At 56.9% G+C, this 16,012-nt stretch overlaps 3 protein-coding genes across 4 annotated transcripts; 1 reads left to right on the forward strand and 2 right to left on the reverse strand.

The window, feature by feature from the left end:
* Window positions 1–469: 469 nt before the first annotated feature.
* On the reverse strand, window positions 470–2,878 carry APOA4 (apolipoprotein A4). Its single transcript, XM_040977282.1, has 3 exons — window positions 2,722–2,878; window positions 2,251–2,377; window positions 470–1,617 (listed from the first exon to the last, which is right to left on the reverse strand). The coding sequence occupies exons 1-3, from the start codon at window positions 2,768–2,770 to the stop codon at window positions 627–629; spliced, it is 1,167 nt and encodes a 388-aa protein (XP_040833216.1). The 5' UTR covers window positions 2,771–2,878; the 3' UTR covers window positions 470–626.
* A 5,119-nt stretch (window positions 2,879–7,997) lies between these two features.
* On the forward strand, window positions 7,998–9,573 carry APOC3 (apolipoprotein C3). Of its 2 annotated transcripts, none has more exons than XM_040977283.1 (4): window positions 7,998–8,164; window positions 8,598–8,668; window positions 8,819–8,942; window positions 9,267–9,573. In XM_040977283.1, exons 2-4 carry the CDS (start codon window positions 8,614–8,616, stop codon window positions 9,388–9,390), a joined length of 303 nt encoding a protein of 100 aa, XP_040833217.1. In that variant the 5' UTR covers window positions 7,998–8,164; window positions 8,598–8,613; the 3' UTR covers window positions 9,391–9,573. The 2 variants fall into 2 exon arrangements, with proteins under 2 accessions (XP_040833217.1, XP_040833220.1); XM_040977286.1 differs by having other exon boundaries at window positions 8,601–8,668.
* A 2,837-nt stretch (window positions 9,574–12,410) lies between these two features.
* APOA1 (apolipoprotein A1) lies at window positions 12,411–13,863 on the reverse strand. Its single transcript, XM_040977287.1, has 3 exons — window positions 13,821–13,863; window positions 13,524–13,677; window positions 12,411–13,014 (listed from the first exon to the last, which is right to left on the reverse strand). The coding sequence occupies exons 1-3, from the start codon at window positions 13,861–13,863 to the stop codon at window positions 12,420–12,422; spliced, it is 792 nt and encodes a 263-aa protein (XP_040833221.1). The 3' UTR covers window positions 12,411–12,419.
* Between the last annotated feature and the right edge of the window lie 2,149 nt (window positions 13,864–16,012).

The raw sequence follows: 16,012 nt of genomic DNA on the forward strand, positions 1-16,012 counted from the left end.
CATTGCTGAGCACCAGAGAACATGGATCCAGCAGCCCAGACATTTCTGAACTGTGAAGTGGGTGGGGCTAAACTACACTTGATGTAACTAAAGGCTCAGAACTTCATAGATAAGGAGTGACAGTGTCCTCCCCGCTGGATGGTGAGTTGTCCAACACCATGTCTTGCTCACCTCTGGGCATCCCTTCTGTGGGAAGGCACAGGGTCAGACATATGGCTTTACAAAAGCCATGTGCTTGTTGTCCAGTGCCTCAAACAGCCATTGGCACGTGGAGGGAAAAGGGTTTCAGTGATTATTTCTTAGGTAAAGGAGCACCAGTGTTACCTACTCTGTCTTTGGATAGTGTATGTCCAATCCCCCATCCCCTCCCCAGCACCATTTCCCCCAGCCTCCAGGTTCCCCCAGAGCTTTGCCAAACATTGGTCTTCTGCCCATTTCAGGACACAAGGATTCCCGCAGCAGCCCAGGCTAGTGTTCCAGGAGCTTTATTGAATGAGAGGGGTCATCACCCGCCACAGGACATGTGCCCTCAAGCTCATACAAGAAGTGCTTTGGGACAGATGGACAGACAGGTGGCAGGGCAGGGCAGGTGCTGGGAGGGCCAGTGCTAGGGGCCCAGTGGTAGCTCAGCTCTCTACGGGGGCAGCGGGCAGAACCTGCACCTGTTCCTGCTGGGGGAGGAGGGGGAGCAGGGCTGGGATCTGGCTCTCTTTCTCCTTCAAGGTGCTGAAGAAGGAGTAGACCTTGTCTCTCAGTTCCTTCTCCAAGAAACTCAGGTGGCTTTCCGCTTCCCCCGCATAGGGGCCCAGCTTCTGCCGGAGCTGCTCCACCTGCTGCACCAAGACCTTGTTGAAGGTCTCCCCGTAGGGCTCCACATTGCGACGGAACTCCTCCACCTGCCTGTCCAGGTGGCCACTCAGCTCCGCCAGCGACTTCTGCAGGCCCTCGCTGTCGCCGGGCAGTTTGCTGCGCACATTCTCTGCCACGGGTGCCAGCTTCTGCCGCAGCTCCTCGGCACTGGCGGAGATCTTGGCCTTGAGCTCCTCGGCGTTCTTCTTCATCTGGAAGGCCAGGCCCTCGAGTTGGTGGTTGAGCTTCTCCTGCACGTCTTGCGCGTAAGGGGCCAGGCTGCGCCGCAGGTCCTCCACGCTCTGGTCAATCTTGGCTTTGAGGTCGTCAGCGTAGGGCATGAGGTGTCCCTTAATCTCTTCCACGTTCTGGTTGATCTTGGCCTTGAGCTCGTCGGTGTAGGGCGTCAAGGAGACCTGCAGGTTGTCGGCATTCTCCTGGAACACGCGCTGCATGCGTTGTGCGTAAGGGACCAGCTGGCGCCGCAGCTGCTCGGCCTGATTGTTGACCTTGGTGCGTAGTTCGGTGGCGTAGGGCCCCAGGCGCTCCTGCAGTTGCTGCATGTTGTCTCCGATGGTCTGGCTCACCTCCTGGGCGTGGGGCAGCAGCCGGGCACGCAGATCCTCCAGCTCCTTCTGAATCTCCTCCTTCATCTTCGCGGAGTCCTGGGTCAGGCGCTGCTGCAGCTCTGTGGCAAAGGGCACCAGCTTTTTCTGCAGGTCTTCCGTGTATGCGTTCACCTCCCCGAGTTTGTCCTGGAAGAGGGTGCTGCAGACGAAAGGCGTAAGAGGGCCGGGTTTAGACTTGGCGGTGGGCCCAGGGCCCAAGAGCCCAGGCCGCTGGCACTGCGGCCAGAGACAGGCAAGCAAGCAGGGGCTCTGGCTTCCCCCTCCTTTTCCTGTGGCCTGCCCCCAAGTGGATCATGTCGTCAGAGAATGGCGGCAATGAACTACAGCAAGGAATGAGCCTGGACCCATCTCTGATCACATGACTTCCAGTACTGTGTAAAGTGTTAGGATTAGACTTTGAGGTCCTTCCCAGCTCGGGAGTGCTGCGACCTGGGATCCCACTGTGTGGCAGAAGCTTTAGGCCAACGGATAGGCTCCCTAAGTGTGTGCCCAGACACTGCCTTACTTTCCCCACCTCCTCTCCTTTCACAGTGTCTCTCCTTCTGGAGGTATCAGTACCCAGCTCAGGTGACATCTGCCTCGTGTCCCTTCCCCACTTAACCTTGAGCTTCAGTGTAGGGCAGGTGCCATCTTGCAACACTCTGGGAGGAGACCTTTGGGATTATCCAGTCTGGCCTCCCTGCTTCCCTGTGTGGCTACCCAGTCCAGTGCACAGTGTGACCTTTAAGAAGCCCCCACTCCTCCTCCTCTGTCCCCCAGTGCTGCCTCTTACTTGAGCTGCTGGGTGAGCTCTGACTTCTGCAGCTGTTCCACAGCCTCCTTGGCATTGTTGCTCAGCTGGGTGAAGTAATCCCACATCACAGTGGCCACCTGGTCCGCATTGACCTCCGCCTGGGCGCCTGGGTAGGGAGCAGAAAACAGCTGGAGCTGGGGAGCCGGCCAGCCTCCCTCCGGGGCCCTCCACGCTGGCTCCAGGCTGCAGGCTGGTTGTTGATAGGGAAAGTCCCATCCGATGTCTCCCTCCTCGGACTTCATTCATGGCAAATCTCAGGCACAGGGGATCGTGCAGCAAAGCTGGTAACTCTACTGCTAGGAAACTGATGAGCCAGCTGGTGCCTGGGCAGCCCCAAGTCTACCTGCAGCTGGGGGTAGTGACTACATTCCTGGGCCTGACCCAGCCTCCCTACTCTGCCCACCCATCATAGTCCATCCAGAAGTCCCTTCAAAGACAGTTCCTACTTACTGGTGAAAGCCACCAGGGCCAGGGTCAGGGCTACAGCCTTCAGGAACATGCTGGGCTCCTCACTGGGCAGCAAGGCTCTTGCTCTGTGTTGGATCTTTCCTAGAATCAGAGGGAGCCCGAGGCGAGGGCCTTGGACTGTGCACCTGTGCCGCTGAGCTGATTGACTGGAGTTCAGAGCCAGCCAACCCTTAAAAGCCCCTGCAGGTGACTCCCCGCCTCCCTTCCCTGGTGTGACTCCACGCTGGAAGGTGACGCGTTCCCAGGAGGCCCCTTGGACTTTAGTGACTCCTCGGCGACGTGGAAGCTGACGGCAGACTGGGGCTTAGGCAGGAGCAGCCAGAGTAGTCCTGCGGCTCTGCCCCACCCAGCATGCAAGGGCAGGAAAGGGCAGCTGATGGTTACAGGGGCTACATGGTCTTTGTAGCCCCCTTGGGCCAGGGTGACAACTCTGACTCTGTGCCAGCCTGGATACAGGATAAAGTCCACATCTCTGTCTGCCCAAGTGGAGAAAAACTCCCTTCCCCAACCCCACACCTGCCACCAACCCTGACTCCATACCAAGGGAACTAGATGCTGGACTGTGCCCGCACCTGGCTGCAGTTGGGGCAGTGAGTTTGGATCTAGGTACAGCCGGGAGGTAGGGCCCCCTTTGGGTAAGGGTGCCACGCTATGCCACCATGAGCCTCAGCTTCTCCTCTGTACAGTGGAGTGATTTGGCACACTAAATGAGATATTGCTTATGAATGGGATCATAGAGTGCTGAAAAATTAGCTGTTTTTATTATGCTTATCACTGCTTGCTTTAGACATGGAGTGTACTAGAGGAACAGTAGCAGAGTAAGATCCCAGCTGCTGACAATTGCCAAGGGGATTCAAGGTGAGTGACAGCCTGAGGTCTGATGGCTACCCACTGGCATCAGCCACACCCTCTGCCCGGGCAGAAACAGCCAGCTCATGTGGTCTGGCAGTCCCTGGGGGCCCTCCTTGCCTAGGCATGGAGGGGGAAGAGCTGGTGCCCGAGGTTTCCTTCTTGGACTTCTAGTAGTGTCCCCAGTTGAGGCTACGTGCACAAGCTGAAAGGATCACGCCCTGCGGTCAGCTCAGGTCACTCTGCAGGAGTGCATGCTTGTCTGACAGCTCATTGTTCTGGGCTTCGGTTACATGATCACATGACAACCAGCAGTGTGGTCCCCAGCTGTGCTGACCCTGACTCACTGCCTCATCCTTTATCAGATCCTGCAGGTGGCTCACTGTCTCACCAGCTTAAAGATGGCTAAAAGGTCTCAGCCCCCTTGCTACCGGGTGTCCGCCCTGCCCTGTGCTTGGCTGCCTCTGGGGTCCGTAAGCTCACTCCCGTCTCAGCAGCCCAGACAATGTCTCAGGGGCTGTTGCGTTCAGACTCCCTGGGTCCACACCTGTGTGGTGTCCTGGTAGCCTCTGTGGGACATGACGCAGCCCCGTTTCATGGGCTCTGAAGACGACGGGATGCCATATGTGTGATGCTTGCAACCGGGCCTGGCCAGGCCGTAGTAGGTGTTCATTACATGGTGAGTTTCACACCAGAAAGGCTTACTACCCTGCTGTACCACTGACTCACCAATCTTTAAGATTTATTTATTTTTATTTGAAAGACAGAGTTAAGCAAGAAAGGAAGAGAGGGAGAATAAGGAGAGAGTAAGAGAGAGACAGGAGAGAGAGACTGATTTTCCATCTGCTGGTTCACTCCTCAAATGGCTGCCATGGCCAGAGCTGGGTTGATACAAAGCCAGGAGCTTCTTCTGGGTCTCCCACATGGATGCAGGAGCCCAAGGCTTTGGGCCATCCTCTGCTGCTTTCCCAGACCATAAGCAGGGGACTGGATCAGGAGTGGAACTGCCAGGATTTGAACTGATACCCTTATGGAATGGCAGTGCCAACAGGTAGAGGTTTAACTTGCTATGCCCTGGCACCAGGCCCAACTCATCCATCTCACTCTCACTCCACAGTCCAGCCTGGGGTGGCAGCAAAGGCCGGTTCTGAATGCCAGGCTCCTTCCCCAGGGCCTGGGCTGAGGAGAATGAGTCACAGGGGACACCTCAGCTGTAGTTTGACCTCCCGGGACCTTGCAGTCTGAGCAGCAGGTGCTCTCAGCATGGACAGACATTCCAACTAGCTGACCCACCCAGGCACAGCCACCCCAGGGGAGCACCTGCATCGTGTGCGCATGCCCGAGACTGTCTGCCAGGCGGTGAGCCGAATGGCAAAGAATGCCCCTTGCTTGCACCATGTCTGGGCCCAGAGCTCAGGCCAAGAGAAAAAGCCTGACCTGCACCTACGCTTGCCCTAAGGCCAGGGATACTGGGCATGGTGGGGCCGGGTTGCCATTCTCTGAGCCTCTAACTCTTTGGCTGACCAATAATGCCTGGGGGGCGCTGATTGAAGACCACCTGTAGCTTCCCCTGTCCTTCTACCCAAGGGACCAAGCAGGGGTGCCCAGCCCAGGCCTAGCAGAGGACAGGCTCAGTCAGAGGACAGGCAGGCTTGTTCCCCCAAACAGCCTGTGCTGTCACAGGAAAGGGACTGGGTAAGACACAGGAGTAGGCAGTGTCGGGGGGCAAAGCAGACAAGGGCTTGTGGTGGCTGCCTGACCACGTGGTTGGTGGGGGGCAGGACACCACAGCGGCTGGCTTGTGACCTGAGGATCCCTGCCTATAAGCAGATCAGCCCCATCCCTGGGGACAATTTGCAGCCCTGACTGGCCAAGCCCCTTTTTGCTCCTCTGTCCACTGCTTTACACCTATAGCAGGGTCTGCAGGCCAGTAGTAGCTGCCTCTGTGGGGGGGAGTCATGGAGGAGCAGGGGCAGCCACTGGGAGGGTACCCAGCCCAGCCCAGGGCTGCTGACTGTGACATCCACATTTACAAGGTACCAAGTCGGTGGAAAGAGTGAGGTCCTGGGCCTTGTGGCTGCCTGCTGGATCCCAGCTGTGTAGGCCTGTGCCCTGGGCTTCTCCAACCATTGCCCAGGAGACAGGAGACCAGTTACTCCCGACACTCCCCATGGATGGAAAAAGCACTAGAGAACCTGGGGCCCAGTGGCCCAACAGCCCATTCTGGCACCTACCCGGCACAGCTCCCTGCTGTGCCCCTCACCCCCAAGGGCTAAGGAGCAGGCTGCAGCAGGAGAGAAGGTGGGCCCAGTGGGTCCCTGCCTTCCCCAGAGCCCCAGACCCTCAGGGCTCTCTCAGTCACACACCTGCCCTGCCTGGCCCAGCTCAGAGGTGCAGGTGCCTGGGAGTCCCTAAGGGTCTGGGGCCCCGAGTGTTGGAAGAGCTGGGTTCAGGTCCCCATCTGTCATTTATTTTATTTTTATTTGAAAGGCAGAGTTTACCGAGAGAAGGACATCTGGAACCAGAGATCTTTGGCTCCCCAAGTGGTCACAATGGCTGGAGTTGAGCCAATCTTAAACCAGGAGCTTATTCTGGGTCTTCCACATGAGGGTAGGGGCCCAAGGACTTGGGTCTTCCTAAGCTGTTTTCCCAGGCCATAAGCAGGGAGCTGCATTAGAAATGGAGCAACTGGGGCTCAAACTGGCACTTAAGTGGGTTACCAGCACTACAGGAGGAGGCTTGACCTACTATGTCATGGGGGCCAGCCCCAGAGCTTCAGTTTTCTTACCTATGCATACAGGCCTATATAGTCTACTGGATTCTAAGTGTGTTCTTAAAAAAGAAAAAAAAAAAAAGAATATTCTCATCTTCTTGAAAGGCAGAGTGACAAGTAGCAAGTGGAGGATGGGGAGTTATCTGGTCCATTCCCAAATGCCTCCAGCAGTTGGCTGGGCTTAGCTGTGTGGGCTGAAGCTTAGAGCCTGGACCTCTACCCTGGTCTCCCACAGGGGTAGGAAAGAAAGCACTCAAGCTATCCATCACCTACCACCTCACAGGATTTACTAGCAGGACGCTGGATGGGATGCAGAGTAGCGGGAACCTGAACCAGATATTCAGATCTGGGATGTGGGCATCCCCAAGCCTTGGTTTGACCAGCTGTGCTACCATGCTCTGCTCCTGATCATTTGCATTTTAACAGACATAGGCTAGTCTGAGGAGTGAATGTCTGATGCAGACAATTCAAGTGTCTGCCCCAGATAAAGAATGCCAAGGTGTGAGGCCAGGCCTCTGGCTGCAGGGACTCCGGCCTTCAGATAGGATGGGAATGGGGTGCAGCATACCGGAGAATAGAAGAAAGATTTGCCCGGTCCTCTCCTGGACCAGCCTCTCGGTCTACAGCTTGCGTATTCCTCACCACAACTCTCACAAATCCATGTTCTGTCCCCATTTGACAGCAGACAAAGTTGAGGCTGGCTCTGGCCTTGGGTCACATGAGTAAGGCCAAGGTGATATTTCAGCGTAGGATTTCTTGGCTCCAAAGTCCCAGCATCCGGAAGCTCGAAGCCCCAGTCCCTCGGTGCCAGTGTGAGCCCAGCAGGCAGGTTGGCTCCGAGAAGGGCTGGTGGCCTCTCCTGGCCAATGGCTGCCCTGCAGAACTCACCAGCCTGACCTCCCCACCCCTTGTTCCTTCCGGGCGCCCACACAGCTGGAGCTGAGAGGGGAGGGCTCCTGGTTCGAGGGGAGGGCTGGGGGAGAGTGGGTGGCAGGTATGAGCTGAGCTCCTCTCCCGGGACTGTTATCAGTGGGTCCAGAGGGCAAGGTGAGATGTGACGGGGGAGGGGGATGGAGGCCTTGGGTTCACAGTGGCCTTTGCTCTTCTCTTGCCAACCCCTGACCTGACCCGGGGGGGGGGGCAGGGGGTGGTGGTAACAGGGCAAGCAGTACCTGTAGTGGCTGCCTCAAGGCAGATGTGCTGGGTAGGGTGGTAAGCTGGTGGCAGGCAGGGGGCAGTAGCCGTATTATCACCCCTTATCCCCTTGGCTATACACCTTTCGCTGGATACCCACCAAAGCCTGCGCAGTCCCCCACCCCACGTCCGCCTTCCCACCCAGGCTGTTTGCCAGGTTCAAGGGACATTGGGGGGAAGGGCCAGAAAATTCAAAGTATGAACGGCTGAGATGCGCTCCAGGTCTCGGACTTGGTCCTCTTTGCCTACCTCTAACTCCCTAGCCTTTCCCTGAGTGTGTGTATTTTGGGGGGCAGGAGAGAAGCCGGTCAGACAGAAAGGAATAGGATCTTCCCCAGGCCAACATCCACCTGCTGAGCCCACCTGTGTTGCCCACAGGGCTAGTGGCACCAAGCAGCGTGGGCACATTCACTCAAGGATTTCTCAATTTTCCTGGCAGTTGGACACTCCAAACCTTCCTGGCTCAGGCCCCAGCCACCTCCGCTGGTCAGCAGGTGACCTTTGCCCGGCTAGCTGGGCCCTCAGTGCCCAGTGTCCTAGGGACATATAAACCAGAGCCACAGCCTGGGGCCTGACAGCTTTGTTCCTCCCTGAAGGCAGCGGCTCCAGGTAATGCCCCTGGGCAGGAGGAGGCCAGAGAGAGGGACTGGAGGCTCCCTGGTCACCAAGCCTGGTAGAACAGCCTGCAGGAGCTAAGGAAGCTGCCAGATCCGATGAACAGCCCCCTGCCATGGCATCCTGGGGGAAACTGAGGCATGGGAAGGGGTAACCAGTTGTGTGAAGCCAGGCAGAGGGTCGGGGCAGAGCTAGATCTGGAGCTGCTTGCATGCCCACCTGCTTTCCTTGGGCTCTACGTGCTGAGGGCTCTAGACACCCAGAGCGGAAACCTGAGGCCAGGAGAGGAACTGCCTGCCACTCAATCACACAGCATGCTAGCAGCAGGGCCGGGGCTGGTCTCCTGAGGGGCCACAGCTTGCCAGAAAAGGGTCCACAAGTCGTGGGGGAGGGGCTGGCAGTACCCCATGGGATGCTTTCCTTCCAGCAGGAACACAGGTGCCATGCGTCCCTGGGTGCTGTTGGCTGTGGCCCTCGTGGTGCTCCTGGCTTCTGCCCGTAAGCCCTCATGTGGGGGACTGGGCTGGGGGTGGTGTGGAGAGAGGCTATGATGGGGAGGAGGGATCCCAGGCCTTGGGGATGACCAGGCAGGAACTGAGGGCTGAGCCCGGGGATCAAGTCACCTGCTCAGCCCCCATCTCCCTGTAGAAGCCATGGAGGCCGAGGACACCTCCCTTCTCAGCGTCATGCAGGAGTACATGCAGCAGGCCACCAAGACGGCCCAGGATGCACTGAGCAGCATGCAGAAATCCCAGGTGGCCCAGCAGGCCAGGTATGCCCTCCAGCCCTGCCCCTGCCCCCTCTGGGCTGGCTACCTACAGGCTATATAACCCCAGGATCTCGCACAGTAACCCCTCCTAGAACTTTGTGCCTTCCTCCCCCAGCCTGGCAGGACATGGGAGGTTAGGCTTGGGCTGGGGTTCCCTCCCTTCCCTGCTTATGTCTTCTCTTCTGCCTGGGGTGCCAGCATTGAAGGCCTCTATGTGAGACCCAACAGAGAACATGGAGGGGACATTTCAGGGTAATGTAGACCAGGGGCCATGCCTTGAACGAGCCCTCATGCCCACCTCTGCTGCTTTCTCTTCCCACATCCCAGAGGCTGGATGGATGTTGGCATCAGCTCCCTGAAAGACTACTTCAGCACGGTTGCAGGCAAACTCTCCGAATTCTGGGATTTGACCACTGAGGCTGCAACCACTCCGACTCCTGGGGCTGCCTGAGACATCAATTCCCCCCAGTCTGCCTGCCCAGCCACCCTGTTGGTGCCATGGCTCCTGTGGGCTGCAGAGCTGTCCCCCAAGGACAGTTTGAAGGGACAGTATCCTAGGCAGCCCCTCGCCCCTTCCCAGCCCCAGTCCTGGCTCTCCCACAGGCATGCTGCCTCCCAATAAAGCTGAATTAGACGCTACTGAGTGCAGGTGTTCCACGTGTGTAGTGTATGCTTGGCCCGTGAAAGGACTGGGCTGTTCTGTGGGAGGACCTGGACCAGGGCTCCATCCTCCTCTCACTGACCAGTGGTCTTGAGGCTGGCTTCTTCCTGGTGTAAGATAGGGGTGATAATTCAACGTTACTTTGCCTGCCTCGATGGACTTGGCTGGCAATGGGCTTGGGGACACTTTGCCAAACCATCAAGTGCTATGACCTGAGGACTATGACCTGAGCATGTACCCCAAGTGGGCATTGTACCTGGCATTTCTGTTTGTTTTTTATTTTTACATCATCAGCGCTGGCATTATGGACTCACCAGAACTATGAGGCTGACCTACACTTTGCAAGCTGAGGGTCCTCTTAAGCACATGTGAGGAGGCTGGATGGGATAGTGGCTGGGCTATGGTCATGTCACCACCACTGTACACTGGTCTCCATTACCTATGTGTAAAGTGGGTATAGTAATCACCCTCCCACCCCCCTCTCCCTGCCGCCACCACTGCTGCAGATTTGCTTGAAGAATGAAATGAACCAGTGTTTGCATGCCTGGACAGAAAAACCTGCACCTCAGTAACAGCTGGGCCATGGCCGCTTTGTTGGCTCCTTGGAACCAGGCCTGGAGAAGATCTGAGAAGGACAAGGTCACCCCCAAAGGGGCTACTGCCCTTGTGTCACCTGCACACAGCAGATACTCACACTCAGAGAGTTCTAGATGGTTCTAGAAACATAGAACACTCCCACTCCTGTCTTCAGATGCAAAGGCAGAAGCTCAGAGAAACGATAGTGCTTGTGTGATGTCACAGAGATGGCAATCGGAAGGGCCAGACCTCAAGCCTGTGTCAGCTGCCCACGTTCTGTTCAGTTGGCACAACAAACAGCTTTGCCATCTGGATGCTGGGCACTGGATGTACCAGTGGCAGCAGAATGTCCAGCCCCATGGAGGGATGGATTTCTCTCTGCAGATCCACATGGGCTTCTCTTCTGGTCTCCCTGGAGCAGGGAGTCCCAGTACCCACACCTGTAAAATGTTCCCACCCTTGGCACCTCTTATTTAGGACAGCTAGGGAACTGGAGAGCTCACTCCTTTAGTCAAGGGATTGTTGAGAAGCCCAGGAGATGGGGGAGGGGCAGATGGTCTGGGGGGCTGCAGGGAGAGGGTAGGGAGGGCTGCAGGGATGTAGTGCCTGACACGCACAGGTGTGCACGTGGAGCTGAGTGGGAAGAGAAGGTGTGCACATCTGCACCGACTCGAGTGCCTGGCCATGCACATTAAAACTGATCATCGCGGGTGTTCAAGGGCAGATGAGTCTACAAGGGTAGGAGGGTCCACGCTGCCTTTCACTTGGTGAGCAACTTCACAGCTGTGGTTGCACCACCCATGACCGGGGTGTGATGGCCACTCACCCAGGATTTGAAGAAGGAGGCACAGGAACAAAAGAGAGCATCATGGAAGTAAGATGTACTGGCCACCTGCAAGAGGCAGAGAATTTTTTTTTTTTTTTTTTTTTTTTTTTTTTTTTTTTTACTGTGGTCAGAGCTGGCAGGACGCCATTGGGGCAGGCAGGCTGGCTGGCTGGCTGCCATACCTGTGCCTGTTTCTAGGTAGGGCCAGGGGATACTGACCTCGTGCAATGGAAGAAGGAAGTGTTTGCTGAGACATTTTTTTTTTTAATGTATTTATTGGGTCTGGCACTGTGGCCTAGCGGCTAAAGTCCTCACCTTGAACGTGCTGGGATTCCATTTGGGTGCCGGTTCTAACCCCGGCAGCCCCGCTTCCCACCCAGCTCCCTGTCTGTGGTCTGGGAAAGCAGTCGAGGACGGCCCAAAGCTTTGGGATCCTGCACCCATGTGGGAGACCTGGAAGAAATTCCTGGATCCTGGCTTCGAATTGGCGCAGCACTGGTCATTGCGGCCACTTGGGGAGTGAATCATCAGACGGAAGATCTTCCTCTCTGTATATCTGACTTTGCAATAAAAATTTTTCAAAAATCTTTTAAAAAAGTATTTATTTATTTGGAAGACAGAAAGAAAGAGAAATCTTCCACCCACTGGCTCACTCCCCAAATGACTGCAAGCCAGAAGCCAGAAGCTTCTTCGAGTCTCCCACATGGATACAGGGACCCAAGTCCTTAGGCCATCCTCTGCTGCTTTCCCAGGCATGTTAGCAGAGTGTTCTGTTGGAAGTGGAGCAGCCAGGACTCCATCTAATGCCTGTATGGGCTGTCCACATTGTGGTAGGCAGCAGCTTCGTTCGATGCCAATGCAGCCCCTTAAGCATGTCTTCAATTAATAAAGGAGGAAGCAACACGCTGAGCATGCTGCAAGCAGCTCATTTAAATGTGCCAGAACCCTCCCTGTTCCAACGGCTTCTTAAGGCCCGCCCCATCCAGCTTAGAGCCAGAGAGCTGGCAAAGGCTCCTGCCTTCGGCCCAGGTAGGCACACAGCTTCACGTGCCCAGCTTGCATCCGGGAACATCTCCAGGAACAGGGAATCTACTCCTGGCAGAGCTCTCCCTGCTTCCCGACCCTCAGGCAGGGCTGTAGCACCCGCTGTTACGGCCTCCCTACTCCCCACCCCGCGCTTGATCTTGGACTGTCGCTTCCACCGGGCCCTCCTCCATTAGGCCAGAGACTCCTCTGTCACCCCCAAAGCAGAGCCCCGGTTCCACGCCCACACCCCAGGGTTGTCCAGGACTGTCCCTTCCAGCACCATCTCACCCCGCTTCCATTTCCCCCCAAAGAAAAACGCTGTTCCATTGTTGGAAACGATTTTATTTTAGGAAACTGAACGCTGGAGCGCAGGGCGGCGTCGGCAGGCCCCTCACTGGCTGCTCTTGGCGGACTCCAGTAGATTCATGAAAGTGGCCTTGACGCTCTCCAGCACCGGCAATAGGCCCTGGCGGAGGTCCTCCAGCGCAGGCTTGGCCTTCTCGCTCCACACGCTCAGGTGCTCACTGGCCTTGGTGTGGTACTCGGCCAGGCTGGCGCCGCCACCCTCCTTGATGGCCTGGAGGCGCTTGACCATGCGGTCGTACATCTCGTCGCTGTAGGGCGCCAGCTGCGTGCGCAGTGCATCCACGTGGGAGCGCGCGCGGTCGCGCAGGTCCTCGACCAAGGGGCTCAGCTTCTCCCGCAGCTCGCTCAGCTTCTGGCGCGCGCTCTCCTGCAGGTCGGCGCTCAGCGGCTCGACGTGCTGACGGTAGCGCTCCACCTCCTCGTGCAACTTCCTCTGGAAGTCGTCCAGGTAGGGCTGCACCTTCTGCTTCACCTCTTGCAGGTCCTTGTTCATCTCCTGCCTCAGTCCCTCTGTCTCCTTCTCCAGTTTATCCCAGAACTCCTGGGTCACGGGGCCGAGTTGTTCGCGCAGGTTCGTCATTGTGGTGCCCAGGGAGTCCCAGTTTTCCAGGAGATTCAGGCTGGGGGCGGACACAAGGGGGCTGAGAGATGCTGGCTTTCCAGGCACCTGGCACCTGACTACCTAGGTGAGCCCTGGGCTCCACCTGTCGGCCAATGTGCGGTGGTTGTGTGGCTCAGCTTCCACACCAGGTGGCAAGAGGGCAACCATCGCATTTGTTGCTCCCTTTCTTCCCCCACACCCCAATCCCATTGTACAGATAAGCAACGGGCTGACCAGAGAAGACCCAGGAGGGGACACGGCTGAGACAGGTGCCCTTGAGGACCCTTGCCTGTCTATGCCTTGTCCATTGTCCTGAACAAAGACAGACACTGCTGGACAGAAGCAGAGGTGGGACATGGGCAGCACTGGGCTGTCCTGTCCTGGAGGGCTGTCACCCTGCCAGGGAACCCAGTGCCCATTCTCCCATCTAGGCCTGGGGTGGGGCGGCAGCAGTCTGGCCCCCACATCTTCTTCCAGGCCTGTGTGTCCACCCCCACCCCTGTCCCAGGTGGCAGACCACATGCTTACTTCAGCTGTTTTCCCAAGGTGGAGGCTTCAAACTGGTTCACATAGTCTCTGCCGCTTTCTTTGACAGCATCCACATACACAGTGGCAAAATCCTTGAATCTGTCCCATGAGGATTGGGGCTCATCTTGCTGCCAGAAATGCCGAGCCTGGCTCCCTGGGGGTGGTGGCAAGGGAGGCCCCGGATTAGACCAGCTCCGAGCTGGAATTTAAACTGGGGAGGTGGGAAGGGCACTTGCCTGGGGCCCCAGGAGGGTGGGGCCACAGGGTTTTAGGGATCCCCGGGCCAGAGGCTCCTACCTGTCAGGAAGAGCACAGCCAAGGTGAACACCACGGCTTTCATCCTGCAGTAGTGTGTGACCTGCGGAAGAGGAGCCTGCCTGAGAACCGGGCTTTCTGTGCGAAGGAGTCAGGTGCTGCTCTCCGGCTCCCTCCAGCCAGGTACCCAGAGCCCAGGGTGGGGCAGGTCCTGCACTTACCTCCCTCACCTGCTGTGGGCTGTCTGACAGTGTCTGGCAGCCAGCTCTTCCAGGGCCTATTTATGTCTCCAGGCACAGGGGTTGGGCTGGGAGGCTGATAAGCCCAGCCAGGCCCCGGCCAAGTCACCGCTCACTGGTCCTGGCCATGTGGAACTTAGAGTTCAAGGATCAGCTCTGTCCCTTGGGCTTGGCAAATAGAGTGGGCAAACAGGAAGCTGTGGGGGCTGCAGGGCCGGGGGTCAAGGGTTCAGAGAGGGATGGGAGGGGAGTGGTTGCTAGACTCCTAGGCCCCAGGGTTGGTGGGAAGGGGAGAGGTTGAATGCCTACCATTGTCTTTGATGCTTATGCTGAAGGGGGAGGGCAGGGCAAGGATGCAGGGACTCCCTGGACTGTCCTGTGCCCACCTCAGGCTGCCACAGTTCCTCCGTGGTACCCATAAGCACCGCCCACACTCTGCAGAGACCTTCCAACTTGTGCCAATTGTGCCTTTGGGAACCTGCACTGTCAGGGAGTTGCCTGGAGAGACTGTAAGAGAGACTCAGTGGTGCCCAGATTGAGATTCCGGAACCTTCTGGCACTCCCAGACCAATTCTGGAGACCCACAGGGAACTACCAATGTTCAGTTTTGTCACATAAAGGTAGCACCCCCTCCAAAACAATGGAATTCTCCCCGTCTCTCCGGGTCATCCCTTTAAGACACTAAGCTGGACTTCACAACATCAGAGGAGAGTCACTAGAGCTACACTAGAGCTGCAGGCCCTTATGCTGGAGGTGTGTAACTTTGTGCTATTGACGTGCACCTGGGCGCACACACAGGTGACAGCACATCAGCCGTTTGCCAGGGAGAAGGGCCCCCGGACTAGCAGGTGGCAAGAGGGCAGCTTTTCACCTCACTTTGTCCACATCTCACCAGCAGAGGCTCACAAGCTTACCCAGCCTTGGTTTCTTATCTACACAAGGGGGCAGAATAGTCAGCGATGGCGGAGGCTGCAGAGGTAGCCTGCACACGTATGTGGCTGTATGTTCACCCACTGTCTGCAGGGCCACCTTGTGAGGGTTCTCTTGGAAGGGCCAGGCCCTTCCACCCAGGTCACAGAGGGCACCCAAGGTACGGAGGTTGTCAGTGTCCAATGGAGAGGCAATGTGGGGCTGACCAACCTCTTCCCACTCCACCATCTTCCCAGCAAGGATCTGAGGAGTGAGGTCCATCACATCTCTCAGAGATTCAGAAACTGGGCTTTCCAGATTCAGAGCTCTGGATTTGGGACCTAGGGCACAAGGGTGTTCTCTAGGAAACCTTTCTAACGTTCTTAAAGCCACAGTTCCATTCTGCCGGGCCTGGGAGTGGCTGGCTCCAAGCTTCTTCCACTTTAGCCAGCCTCATGCTTCCTGCCTTAAAAAGGCTTTGGGGCCAGAAAACTTTAAGGTTGTACCTCAGCCCTACCCACCTCTTCCCAGCTGCGTGGGACTATGGTCGTTACATAACTTCCCCACACCTCAGTGTCTTATCTGTGACATAGAGTGACAGAACACAGCGCCTCGGGTTACAGTCAGGGTTACTGCGTGGGAGGCAGACATCCCTCCCTGGGAAGTCTGCCTGTGTTGTCCTACGTGGCACAGGGGTTCTGCAGGGGTGGTGCAGGCCCTGGCAATGGGGTGAGGATGACTCAGGTGGACCAGATGTCGTCACAGGAATCCTTAGGTACACCTGGGGTCACAGGCAGGGAACCCCGGGGAGGAAAAGGAATGTGGTTGTTGCATGGGGGCCATGAGTTGAAGCATGAGGGTAGCTTCTCCCTAGATACTGGGAAAGGTGAGGCATACCTTCCCCTACCCCAGGAGCCTCCACAGAGAACTCAGCTGTGCTGACGCTTGCTTTTCAGCTTGTGTGATCTACTTTGGATTTCTGATCCGTCCAGAGCTAGAAGATGCTAAATTTCTTTTGCTTTAAGCACAACATCTGAACAGGTTTGTGAAACTGCTAGAAAGGTAACTGTAGCTATTCTGCAGCCC

This window comes from Ochotona curzoniae, unplaced genomic scaffold (assembly GCF_017591425.1).
Source record: "Ochotona curzoniae isolate NIBS_2020 unplaced genomic scaffold, NIBS_Ocur_1.0 contig_2723, whole genome shotgun sequence".
Lineage (NCBI taxonomy): Eukaryota > Metazoa > Chordata > Mammalia > Lagomorpha > Ochotonidae > Ochotona > Ochotona curzoniae.